Here is a 12,589-nt window from a genome sequence, read left to right on the forward strand (position 1 = left end):
CCTGGCTCTCTGAATAAGCTTAAAACAAATTTAAGTGACTTAAAATAGGCATATAAAATACAAATGGAAACACAAATCAACTACTTCTGTAAATGGTTGAGTTTGAGGGTTTTCTTCTCTTTCAAAACTTTTTGTAATTCTACTCTTCTTTTTATAACTAAAACGATTAAAAGATGAGCAAAGTTTACCATAGGTCCGTAAAGGAACCCCAAATAAAACACATTTATACGTCACCACTCACTCGTTAAAGACCTGGTAATAAAACCTACTCGGAAATACTCAGATGTGTTGGTTAACTGGATAGAATTCCCTTGGCGCATTACAAAGCAGATTCCCTGCTGCCAGCAATATAATTTACTGTTTTAGAAGGTGCTTGAGACTATGCTCCCTGCAATTTCCCGATTTATAATGCGCTTTAGAATCTCCCTCCACCCACGACGTGGCAGCGAAAAAATCCGCAATTCTATTTACACGTCAATGGTAAGAAGAGAACACAGAACTTTTTGCGAGGTCAACAAAGAACGCAAGATCTTTACGCAACAGATCGCGGCCCTTTCCAACAAATCCTTTTACAAGCCCCAGAGAGAAAGACAAGCTGGATAAAACCACGTAGCGCTCTGTTCGGCCAGAGGAGCATCCCTATAAGACCCCACCCCCAAGCTAAGCGCTCAGCTGCTTCTTTCTTCCCTGGGCCGCATGCGCAGCGCACTCTCCGGCCACCGCACGCCTCTTCCAGCGAGCTCAGAAGGCGCTTACGTCACCGTGCAGTGGAAGAGGAACCCTTCCGCTCCTCCAAGGAAAACGAGTCCACGCACATTTAGCTTCTCTTAGCCCTCCTCCCACCCCAATGCCAGAGACTTTCCCAGCCCGTTTCCAACAGCCCAGCTTTTTGCCGGACTTCGCTGTACGTTCGCTGGACGGAGATCGCAGCGGAGAGGAAAACGGGAGAGGGTCCAGAGGCCAGTTCAGTGTTGTTTACAAGGAGTGAGCGAGTCTAGGAATCGGTCCGCGAGGGCGGAGCCGACGAAGCCGGCACTTCTTTGTCCCTTCCCCTCCTTCCCCAGCCTTCCCCGCGAGCGGACGCGGCAGCGCCTCTGTCTCGTTTTTTCTTATTTTTTTCCCCCCCTTTCCCCTTCCTTTTTTTTTCCTTTTCCCCCTTTCCCCCCCTTTCACCATTTCCCCTCGGAGGCGCTTCCCCCGGGCAGGGGCAGAGCCGGTCTCACCCCCCGCCTCTCCCCGGCCCCCGCCGCCCTATGGCGAGAGGGAACCCCCTCCCCACCCGGGCACAAGCGGCTGCGGTTGGAGGAGCGGGACCGGCAGCGGCCTCAGGGCCGGGGGCGTCATGGAACTAATTCGCTGACCGACCCACAGGCCGCAGCCGTGCGTCCCGCTCGAGCGCCCGCGCCCTCCGGCCCGGTTCCCCCTCTTCTCCCTCCTCAGTCGGCCCCGTCCTCGTCCCGCGCTCCCCGTCGCCGCGCGCTGAGGAAAATGAGGTGGTAACGGGCCCCCGGATGACCCCTCGTCACCACTGTGAGGCCTACAGCTCTGCCGGGGAGGAGGAGGAGGAGGAGGAAGAGGAGGAGAAGGTGAGCGGGCGGGGACGGGGGGGCTCCACGCGTCCCCGCGACCCGCGCGCGAGCCCCCTGCAGCCCCGCGCCGCCGGCGCGCGCCCCTCGGCTGAGCCCCGCCCCCGCCGCCCCCTCCGGGAAACCTCCCAGACGCCCCTCTTGTCTCCTGGCGCCTACAACTCAGGCACCTGCCCAGTTTGGAAACGGCTCCGCTGGGTTCCCTTTCGGGCCAGTTTTCCCGTCGGCGACTAACTTTCTTGTAGCAACAGCAAGCTGCCTCCTAATGCGCGTTCTAGGGTCCGCGAGCCTGTGCGGTACACAAAGAAGGGGACACACCCCCGCCCCTAGACCTCGACGCCTCCGCGGGACCCGCGGGAACATCATTCACATTGCAGAGCGGGCGGGGGTGGGGGAGGAGGACGGATGAATGGGGTGAGCCGCTGCGGGAGCTCGGGGGAGGGGCACGTTTCCCGGGGTTGGGGTGAGTCGGGGGAATCTGGAGAGGAGGTGAGCTTTGAATTGCACCCTGTAGGGCAGATAATACCGGAAATTTGAAAAGAGGGCAGAACCCCCTCTGCCGAGCTAGAGGTTCCACTGCAGATCGTTTTGTTAGGAGTTGAGAATTAGACGGCAAAATAGTGGAAGGTATCGCTCCGGAGGCAGGATGGAATCAGACTGGAGATCGTTGAATGTTAGGCTAAAGTATTTAGCTTTTATTCTGTCGGTGGGAGACACTCAACGTTTGAGCAGCAGCAGTGTGGCTTTAGGATGTTAATAACAACACTTGTTGAGGTTTATTATCGGAGAGGCATCGTTATAAGTGGTTTGCAACTTATTGAATCTTCACGGGGCAGGTAGTTCAGGAGCATTTTATGGGTGAGTGAAACTGAGGCTCCATAAGATTAATTTTCCCACTAGAGGACAGCTAGAACCCGGTGGCCAGAATTCCAGCCCAGGCAGGCTGTGCTATACAGTCTCTGTCCCGGAACAGATTAAAGTAGCGTTATCTGCTTCTGGCTTTTCCAGGTCATTTGTGGCAGAGGAAATAGAAGGGAACGGACAAATAGATTAAGGAAGAAGGGACAGGATTCAGATTTGCTAGTCTGGGACCAGACGCATCAGAGATTCTATGCTTCTGGACTAGAAGAAGTTTCTCAATAGTAATGAAGAGCAGACTAGTAGAATCAGCGTGTGTCGGGAAGGTGCACCGGGATGGTTTGCAGTTAAACTGAGATGAGTGAGTTTACGTGGCAATGTGACATCCTAGTGTCAGTAGTTTAGAATGGAACTCTAAAATGTTTCTTGGTCAAGATTGGAAGCTTAAAGTGTGTGTACATGTTTTATTCTGAAAGTATTCATTTTTCTGTCCATGTTTCTTCATCTTTGAAGGGGGCTTGATAATAATACAGACTTAATAATTATACCCTCCTTTGTGTTCGAGGAGTTCATATGGCATAGTACTTTGAACAATACCTGGCCAAGTAGTAAGCACTCATTGTTTTTAGTTGTTAAGCACTTAACAAGTGTAAGCTCTTATTATTATTTATTTGGCACAGTGCTAAACTCTGGAGAGTGTTTGCCATCAAGGAACTCATGGTTAGTAGGAGAGACCAGCCTACAAATAGACAGCTCTCACGGAGCAATTAAATGCAAAAGTAGAATTATGTTCAAGTACATATGATGCAAATGACAACTCTGTAGGAAGGAGAGTGCAAGCTAGAGAAGGACATTTCAAGTTGAAAGAACAGGATGTGGAGAGTCATGGAGATTGGGATAAAGCAGGGTGTTTTGGAATTAATAAGTACCTGTAGTTCATTATTAGGTTAAGGGCGTAAAGTCAAGGAGATAATAATAGAACATGAGGTTTTTGTATGGTCACATTAATAAATCCCTCTTTTTATAAGAGGAACTAAGATCTGGAAGTCAGCACCAGTACAAAATTATTAATGGAGTTGGTGTTTTGAACATAATAAATACAATAATTCCATGTTAATGAAGTTGTTTCTGTTGTATACCCAGCACTGTGCAGCACTTTTCCTCAGAAGAGCAAGAGGCCCTGTATGCTGATTTGTAACATAGTTAATGCTGTACAATTAAGTGTTTTATAAACTATTCACTCAGACATTAAGGTATTTGATACACATAGAGGAAGAAGCAGAAGCAGCAATTGAAAGAATGGGAGGAGAAATGTGAAACGCTCAAGGTCAAAGTTTATGGAATATGCCAACCAAAATACAGTCTTTTTGTTTTTTAGTTCCTAGAGACTTTTCTATCTGAGCATTCAGAATTCTGAATGTGACCATTAGTGGGCATAAAATAACAACATAAAACTATAAAGTTCTGTTATTTAAAACAGTAAAGTTATATTTTTAGTGTTTGTGTTTTTTTCCTTAGCAGGATTCATTTTTCATCTAGCTCAAATAATTTGTTTTTAAAACATTAGAAAGCAGGCTTGTGGATTGTTAGTAAAAGAAGTAGAATTCAAGCCAGCGCTTTCTCCACTGTATCATATATTTTAAAAAAGGAATGTAGAACATTTTCTCATAAATTATGGTTTCTGTTTTTGTTTTGCTTTTTCTGTGTTGTTAACTTGTAAATAATTTCAAAAAGAAACTACCTGTATTCACTTATTTTCAGCCTTTTACTCCATTTGTTTTATCGTGTCTTTCCCTCCCATCTTACACCCCCTCTCTCTACAGCATTCATTATGGCCCTTTACACCTAAATTTTTCAGTGTGTATTTCCTGAAAATAGGGATATTCTTTTACAGAGTCACAGTAAGGTTACCAACTTTAGTAAATTTTAAATTGATAATTTACTTTTGTCAAATCTGTCCAAATTCTCATTATGTCAGTTGACCCCAAAATGACCTTTATAGCATTTTTCTCTGCAGTACAGGATCCAGTCTAGGGTAATGTATTGCACTTTTATTTTTCTGTAGCTTGGAAAATCTGGAACATCCCCACGGGTGTCCTCCATCCTTTTTGTTTCTCACTTGTATTATTTATACCCCATTTTTTAAAGTTTAAGGAAATTTGAACTTTTTTTTTTTTCCTTTGTTACATTTCCCTATTGTGAGCAAAGAATGATTGCTTTCTTTTCTTCTGTTGATACAGTGTGTTACATTGATTTCTGAATGTTAAACCAACTTTGTGTTCCTGGGCTAAATCCCACTTGGTTATGGTGTATAGTCCCTTTTTTATGTTTTCAGATACAGATTGCTAGTATTTTGTTGAGGAATTCTGCATCTGTAATTTAAGAGATACTTGTCTGTAGTTTTTGTGCTGTTGTCTTTGGTTTTGGTAGCAGGATAATAACTGGCTTCATAAAATGAGAAGGCCTCCTCCTCTAGTTTTTGGAAGAGTTTGTGAAGAGTTTGTATTAATTTTTCTGTAAATGTTTGGTAAAATTCACCAGCGAAGCCACTGGGGCATGGGCTTTTCTTTGACACTAGTTTCTTTACTAATTCAGTCTCTTTAGTACTTGGTATATGACTATTTAGCTTTTTCTGTTGTCAGTTTTGATAGTGTGTTTCTAGATGTTTGTCTTTTTCATCTAAGTTGTCCAATTTATTTGCATACAATCGTTAATAAAAATTTCTTTATGATCCTTTTTATTTCTGTAACATAGGTAGTAATGTCCCCTCTTTACTCCTGATTTTAGTACTTGATCTCTGTTTTTCCTTGGTCAGTGTAGCTAATGGTTTGCCAATTTTGTTGATCTTTTCAAAGAACCAACTTTTTTGGTTTCATTGATTTTTCTCTATTTTTCTGTTCTCTACTTCCTTAATTTTCACTATGATATTTATTATTTTCTTTCTTCTGGCTTGCTTTAGGTATAGTTTGGTCTGTTTCTTCCAGTGTCTTAAAGTGGAAGGTTAGAGTGTTGACTTGTGATCTTTTTTTTTTTCTTGTTTATTGAATTACAGTTGATTTACAGTATTGTGTTTCAGGTGTATAGCAAAGTGATTCAGTTATACATATGAGATCTTTTTTAATATAGGCATTTACAAGTATTTCATTGTTTCCTGTAAGTTTTAGTACATTTGATTTTTTTATTCATCTCAAAGTATTTTCTAATTTCCCTTATGATTTCTTCTTTGACCCAGATTCCTTTGTTTTAAAAAAGTTGTTCTATCATCTAAATATTTGAAAGTCTTATTAAGGGCCTTAATTATAGAAGATTGAGGAACAAGAATGCCTTGAACCTGATCTTATACTTCTTTACATGACTGTATCCTATATGTTCCTCTCAGGTCCCCCACCCATCCTACCCTAAAAGTAATCTTCAAAGGAATCATTGTAAAGGAAGAGTAATTACTAGGGGCAGCCACCCATTGGGGTATGCTGAGAAGGCTGGCAGATCCTGGTGAGCCACCCTGTTGAGAGTAGCTAAAGGAATGAAATAAATAAGTTTTGACAGGAGTTAATCAATTACAGACCAAAATTAGGTTTAGAAGAAGTTCTTAGAACCTATGAAGTTCAGTCTCCATCCAATATAGGTGTTTCTTCTAAATACGTCTAGACAGGTGAACATCTAGTTTATACTGTTTGTGAGGTTGGTATTTATGTTTGCATTCGATGAAGTTGTAGTGACTTTGTTTATCTAATTGTGGAGAATTTGAGAAAAGTACCAATGCAACAAAATTGGAATCTCAGAACATCTAAGCAGAATGTAACAGTAGATAGAATTTAACAAGATGACTTTTTTTTAAGGAAAAAATGCATTTAAGGTCCTGAACAAGGATGTAACGCCCCTCCCCCCCCCCAAAGGTACCAAAAACCCATACAAAGTGAGGTGGGTCAGGTGGAGGGGAAGTTCACCTAAGAGTTACCTTAGAAAGTCTTAAGAGTTTTAGTTGAGCATTAATTTTATCTGAATTGATAATGTGGTGTAGCCTCTAAAAAAATAGCTAATGATCTTAGACTGCATTAATAATTAAACTGGTGCTAATTTAGAAGAGCAAAAATCATGTCATGTGAGAAACTCTTGAATGGTTTTTCAGCAATGCAGTGGATGAACCTGGTGAGCATGATAGCAGCCTTTAAACATTTGAAGAATTCACCTGTGAAAGAGATTAGACTTGGGTTTGTTTGTTTTGGTTATGGTTTTTTGGTTTTGGCCCCGAGGGTTGAAATGAGCCTTTGGTTGTGTCTCTGTTTCATCAGGATACTGTGCGATGGGCACTGTGAGTAATAAAAACATGATATTCGTAGATATGACTGCAAGGGAATTTATAATTTATTAGGGGAGATAGTTCTTGGAAGAAATTACCTTTGAGTTGGACCTTTCAGGATAGTTATTATTTTCCACTTTCTAAGTTATTTAACTTTTTTCTACTTAGTATGAAAAGCACTTCATGCTTGATATAGAAAAATTGCAAAAACCCAAGAGTTTAAAGAAGCAAAAAGAAAAAAAATTACAATCCAGTTAACCAGAGGTAGTTTGCAATAGGTTGAATAGTAAGTGAAGTGTGTGGGGTGATAAATAGAAAAGAGGATAGTAGCTGAAGTTGGGGCAGAGGGAACATGGAAATTGAAGATTAGGTTTGTATTTTTTGTTTTTTCAAATTTTAAATTTTTATCAAAAATTAGGAACTTTTCATATGTTAATTCTAGACATTGAATTTTTTTGAAAAGAATCCCTGGAATTTGAAGCATATATGTAATACAGGTCCGGAGTTGAAAAAAGGGAATAGTTATATGAGGTCTATAATGAAAAACCACATTCCCCTGCTGCTTGGCTTCTCCACCCTTTTCTCATTCCCCAGAGGTTAATCACTCTCAGCTCTTACCTATTTCTCTTGTTATTTAAGATCATATTTTCAAGTAACTTACCTATTGCTGTTTTGTTGATATTTAAGTTTTAGATATTATTTATGGTTTTCCTCTGAATTATAAAGATGAGGCTCTCATTCTACCTTCTCCCAACACCCCTCATCCTACCAGTGTAGTTTTATTACAGCGTTTGTGTTGAAATTTCTATTCAGTATTTTCATTATTATTGCTATGTAAATATTGTGGTATATTATTATGTTTATTTGCTTGCATAATCTTTTTTTCTGAATTTAATAACCTTTTCAGTTGTTTAGCTTTCATCAATCTAGTTGTCTTTTCACATTCTTCAGCAGCTTCTCAATCCAATTTTCCATACACAGTCAAACCTCTATAGTTTCCCTTTTTTTTAAGAAACATAGAAACGTCTCTCGGACTCTGAGATGCCTTGTACTGTGTTGCTCTTTAGACTTGCTGCTCATTTTAGAGTGCCAGTTACTCTACTGTTGAGCTTTCTAGATCAGCATCGTCCAGTAGAACTTACTGCATTGATAAAAATGTTCCTTTCCTGCACTGTCCAGTGCAGTATCCACTGGCCACATGTGACAGCTGAGCACTTGAAGTGGGGCTGGTGTGACTGAGGAATTATATTTTAATTTTATTCAATTCTAATTTTAATGGTTACATGTGTAGCTAGTGGACACTGTAGTGGGAGCACAATTCAAGATGGTTTCATACTTAAAGGAGGGGATAGTCTCATACTGATTCAGTAGAAATGGGTGGGATTTAATGTAATTGATGTAACTTTTTTTTTTAATGAAAAGAGGGTTTAGCCCTTATCTGTGTAGATTTTTAAGAGAAATATTTGGGACAACTACTTCTAAGAATTCCTAGTCTAAAAAGCCTGTGACTTAAAATTTTTTGACACAGTGATAATATGTTTTGATCAAAGTCCTAAGGTTCTGTCAATTATATGGTCATGTTTTTATTCTCTTTACAACTGAATTTCAGATTTAAAGTGAGAATGTTTTAGATAACTGATGATTATGGTAACATTTTAATATATGATATCTTAAAGAGCTGTAAAATCCTATATTGCCTCATAACATTTTTATTTTGTTTTATGAATTGCTTAATAAGTACCAACATATTTATATAATGCTACAGTTACTATGTATATAATTAAATATAGAGCATTGTTTTATATTTGATTTTATAGGTAGCTGCATCAAGCTGGGTGGCAGGCAGATCCAAAGGATATCATGAAGTTTCCAGGGCCTTTGGAAAACCAGAGATTGTCTTTCCTGTTGGAAAAGGCAATCTCCAGGGAAGCCCAGATGTGGAAAGTGAAGGTGCTGAAAATGCCTACAAATCAGGTAATGATTTCTCTTTTTACTCTAGACAGGAGACTTTTATTAGAACTAAGTGTACTACTATCATATGTAATTGCACCTTGACACTGTATTGGAGAAATATGTACCATTAAAGATATGCTCTGTTTATTTGAGAAACATCTCCTTGTTTCATTCTGAAACAAAACAAAAATGAACTGTTTTTGTTTGTTTTGTTTTATCTGAGTTACACCTTTAGGGAGCTAGGTATGTCCCTTCTCTTTTCTTGTAGTACAATACTTAGAATAATAAGCCTTCTTTATTTCTAGATACATAGTTTGCCGCAGAGGCTGAACACAGTCAAATCCTTGTGTTTAGTGATCAACAACTTTCTCTTTCATGAATATTTATAAGGAATTCACTTAAACTACTAATGTAAGGTCAATGTTCAAAGCTTCTAGGGAGATAATCAGCAGCTGGCCTCTCAATTACTCTTGGCTGTATGCCTTTTAGAAATTTCATATAGAGTTGTTTTTTCCAAATAACTATGAAATTTGTCTATTCCAAAAGTTTACTATGTAACATGTCTTACACATCTTTTTATCCCTAGTACCTAGCATTGTGTTTGGGATAAAAAGTAGTGGCCGAGAAATTTTTGGTATGTGTAGGCAAATGACAGTATCTAAGCTCCTCCTGTGTTGGTTTAGGTTAATCTTTGCTCATAGGTTATTGATATCTGAATGCTTTTTCTAATTCCAACCTACTTTTATCTTCTTTCCCACAAGCTAAAGAAATACATGTTTTCCATTTACTGTTATCTAATTGTCATTTAGTGAACTGAAGATTAGTTAGCTTGAATGAATGCCTTTTATACTAGGAGCATTTGCATGTGCTATCACATTTAATATCATTTAATCCTTTGAAAAAGGCAGTAGTCCCAATTTGTTCAAGACTTCAACTAGTAAGTAGTAGAGTTATAATTTTGAACCTGAGGCAGTTCTCTTCCCATTATACTTTGTTTTTCATTTTTTATTTTTGTAAGCTTGTGTGATTTTTAGATTACTGGGGATTCACTCATTCAGTAAATGTTTATTAAGTATCTGCCATATTCTGAACACTGTCCTAGCATTGGGGATACAACAGTGAGAAAAACAAATTCCTGCCCTTACGTTCTGACATTCTAGTAAGCCTCAAAGCTTTATTACAGCTGCTTTTAGAACCATTTCTTTCATTTTTCTCCTACTATCTCCTTGAGTCAGCATGCAACCAACAATGATATACTTTTATAACATGGTCTTCGAAGGTGATATTCTACCAAGATTATAGTATATTGCTATATTATCACTTAATCTGGCCTATTATTATAGGTATTTTAACAAATATTACTAAGATGTTAGACCAGAGAACAGAACACTATCAGAACTTATAAGAGGGATCTATTTAAGGTTTTGCCTTTAGTAATGTCAGGTGGAAGCCATACTTAATTCTTGTAAAATGTGTGTGGGCTTGGTCTGGTGGGTATAGGAGATAAGATAGAGATGGGAGTAAAGAGCTATAGGGGCTTGAGCCACTTGACAGAATAACCCCAGGGACACTTCTCTATTCTAGTTCTAATTCTTTTTTCTTCTGTGACTCTCAGGGACTGGCTTTTCTACTTCCCTTTCCAATATTGCTTCTAACCATGTTTTCTCTCCTTCTTGACTCCTCCTTGCATAAGAGAAACAATCTTGTCTCTAAAGTTTAGCGTCTAAACCATACATGTATCTTTTTCCACTTTTCTTTTTTTTTGGGGGGGTGCTGGTTACAACAGAAAAATAAAATATTTTTAAGCTTTTTTCCCTCTGGTTTTCTTATTCCTACCCCTTCCTTCACCTAAACTCTACTTCAGGGTCATTCTCTCACAGTTTTCTTGTCATTTACATTATCCTATCTTGCAGTTTAGGACAGAGTGGTCATGCAAGAATATTCTACACCTATCACTCCCCTTCTATGTGCTCCCCCAGCACTCTATACTTCCTGTATGATAGCACACAATATTTTAATTCCCTGATGATTTGACCGAGTTCCATTGAGGTAGAGTTGTCATTTTTGTTTATTGGCATATAATAGGCTCACAGTAAACACTTGTTAAATGAACACTGATTATCATTTCTTTATAATTCATCCAGGTTAGAGGAGTTCTTTTACATAATAATAGTATTTTCAAGTACACAGCAATTTTGTTACAAATTTGGGGGAAAAAAATTAAAGACTGGTTAAAGTGACATGTATTTTCAGATATTCTCAATTTATTTTGATGTACAGAGTGCTTTTGATATACAAAGGTAAACCTTGCCTCAAGCTCTTTATATAAAGATGACTTCCATTAGAATTTTGAGAAGGAACCTTAAAGGCCATCTAATTATGTGGTTTTCAAATACAGGATCTTGAACCACTGGGCTACTAGGTGTATGAGAATCACCCAGGAGGCTTCTTACATATTCCAGGCCCCTCCCAGACCTACGTTGCTTGTGGTGACAACTATGGAATTTGTATTTTAAAAAAACTTCATAGTTTTATTGATATGCGTTAGGTTTGGGAAACACTGATTTAGTCTAACCACAAAATAAAAAAAAAAGTCCTGACATCACGGATAAGTGATCCTCTACTTTGCATACTTTGTCCATTCCACAGTAGAAAAGCTCTATCAATTATTGGAAAGTTTTTCCTGAATTGAACCTGAAAACTGCTTATTTCTAGTGGCTACTTACTGGTTCTAGTTCTCTCCGCTGGAGCAGTACAGAAAAAATTCATTTTATATTTTAAATGATAGCCCTTTATCTACTTACAGTCAGGTGTTAAGCTCGCAGTCATCTCTTCTCCTGGTTGAATATCCTTTGTTCTTTAACCATTTTTCATTTGACAAGATTGTGCCTCTCAGTTTTTCTTTCTCTACGTATACTCTTTAATTTACTGTGTTTCTTAAATTGTGACATTTGAGTTGTCATTAATGAGCAATAAAGTGAAACTATTACCTCACTTTATCTTGGCTTGATAATTTCATTAATATAGCCCTAAATTAAAAAAAATTTTTATGCTTTGGCAGCAGTGTCATGTTGTTGGCTTCTACTGAACTTGTTTTTAAAACCTTGTTGTTTTTGTTTCTCTACTTTTAAGCAGAGTTTCCCTTATCCTAGGTGTACTTTTAAAATTTTTAACTTAGGTGCACTGTTTCATATTTATTCTTACCTAAGTTTCAAGTTGTTGATGCCCATTTTTCTGGCTTTAAAATTATGATTGTTATGTAATGTATTGACTTTGTCCTTTTTGTACCATCTGTAGACTTGGTAAACAAATAAATCTATTTTGCCCATAGGTTTTGTTTCTTTTCCTTAAGTAAACAGTTTCTTAAAGTATATGTATACGGATCATAAGTGTACAGCTCTATAAATTTTCACAAAATAACACTGTGTAACCACCACATTACTAGCACCTCCTTGTGTCCTCTTATAGTTACTACCATCTATCCCCTCCCCACAAAGAAACCATTATCCTAATATCACAGATTAGTTTTTCCTTGTTTTGAATTATATTTATATATGTAATCATAAAGTGTGTACTGGCCTCCTTTGCTCATCATTTTCTTTGGTGTAAGATGCATCCATGGTACTTCATGTAGCCATAGTTAATTTAATTCTCATTTCCATGTAGTATTCCGTCATATGAATTCATTTATCCATTCTGCTGTTGATGGTCGTTAGAGTCTTTTTTTGTGCTTGTCTTTTGTTGAACATACGTGCACATTACTGTTGAGTATATTCCTAGGGGTAGAATTGCTAGAACCTAGAATATGTGTATACTCAGGTTTAGCAGATACCACCAATTGTGTTACTTACCAAAGTTGTTATACCACTTTTACACCACATTTTTTTTTTTT

At 38.6% G+C, this 12,589-nt stretch overlaps 1 protein-coding gene across 2 annotated transcripts in view; it reads left to right on the top strand.

The window, feature by feature from the left end:
* The first annotated feature begins 1,041 nt into the window (after nucleotides 1-1,041).
* CCNI (cyclin I) overlaps nucleotides 1,042-12,589 on the top strand; it is a 31,699-nt gene continuing 20,151 nt past the window's right edge. Inside the window, exons 1-2 of one of the 2 annotated variants that reach the window (XM_068542796.1) lie at nucleotides 1,043-1,586; nucleotides 8,562-8,718. In XM_068542796.1, the coding sequence (XP_068398897.1) occupies nucleotides 8,605-8,718 (114 nt within the window). In that variant the 5' untranslated portion in view covers nucleotides 1,043-1,586; nucleotides 8,562-8,604. Of the gene's footprint in view, nucleotides 1,587-8,561; nucleotides 8,719-12,589 lie in introns of both variants that reach the window. The other variant, XM_068542797.1, reaches the window with a different exon arrangement.

Source organism: Eschrichtius robustus, chromosome 4 (assembly GCF_028021215.1).
Source record: "Eschrichtius robustus isolate mEscRob2 chromosome 4, mEscRob2.pri, whole genome shotgun sequence".
Classification (NCBI taxonomy): Eukaryota; Metazoa; Chordata; class Mammalia; order Artiodactyla; family Eschrichtiidae; genus Eschrichtius; species Eschrichtius robustus.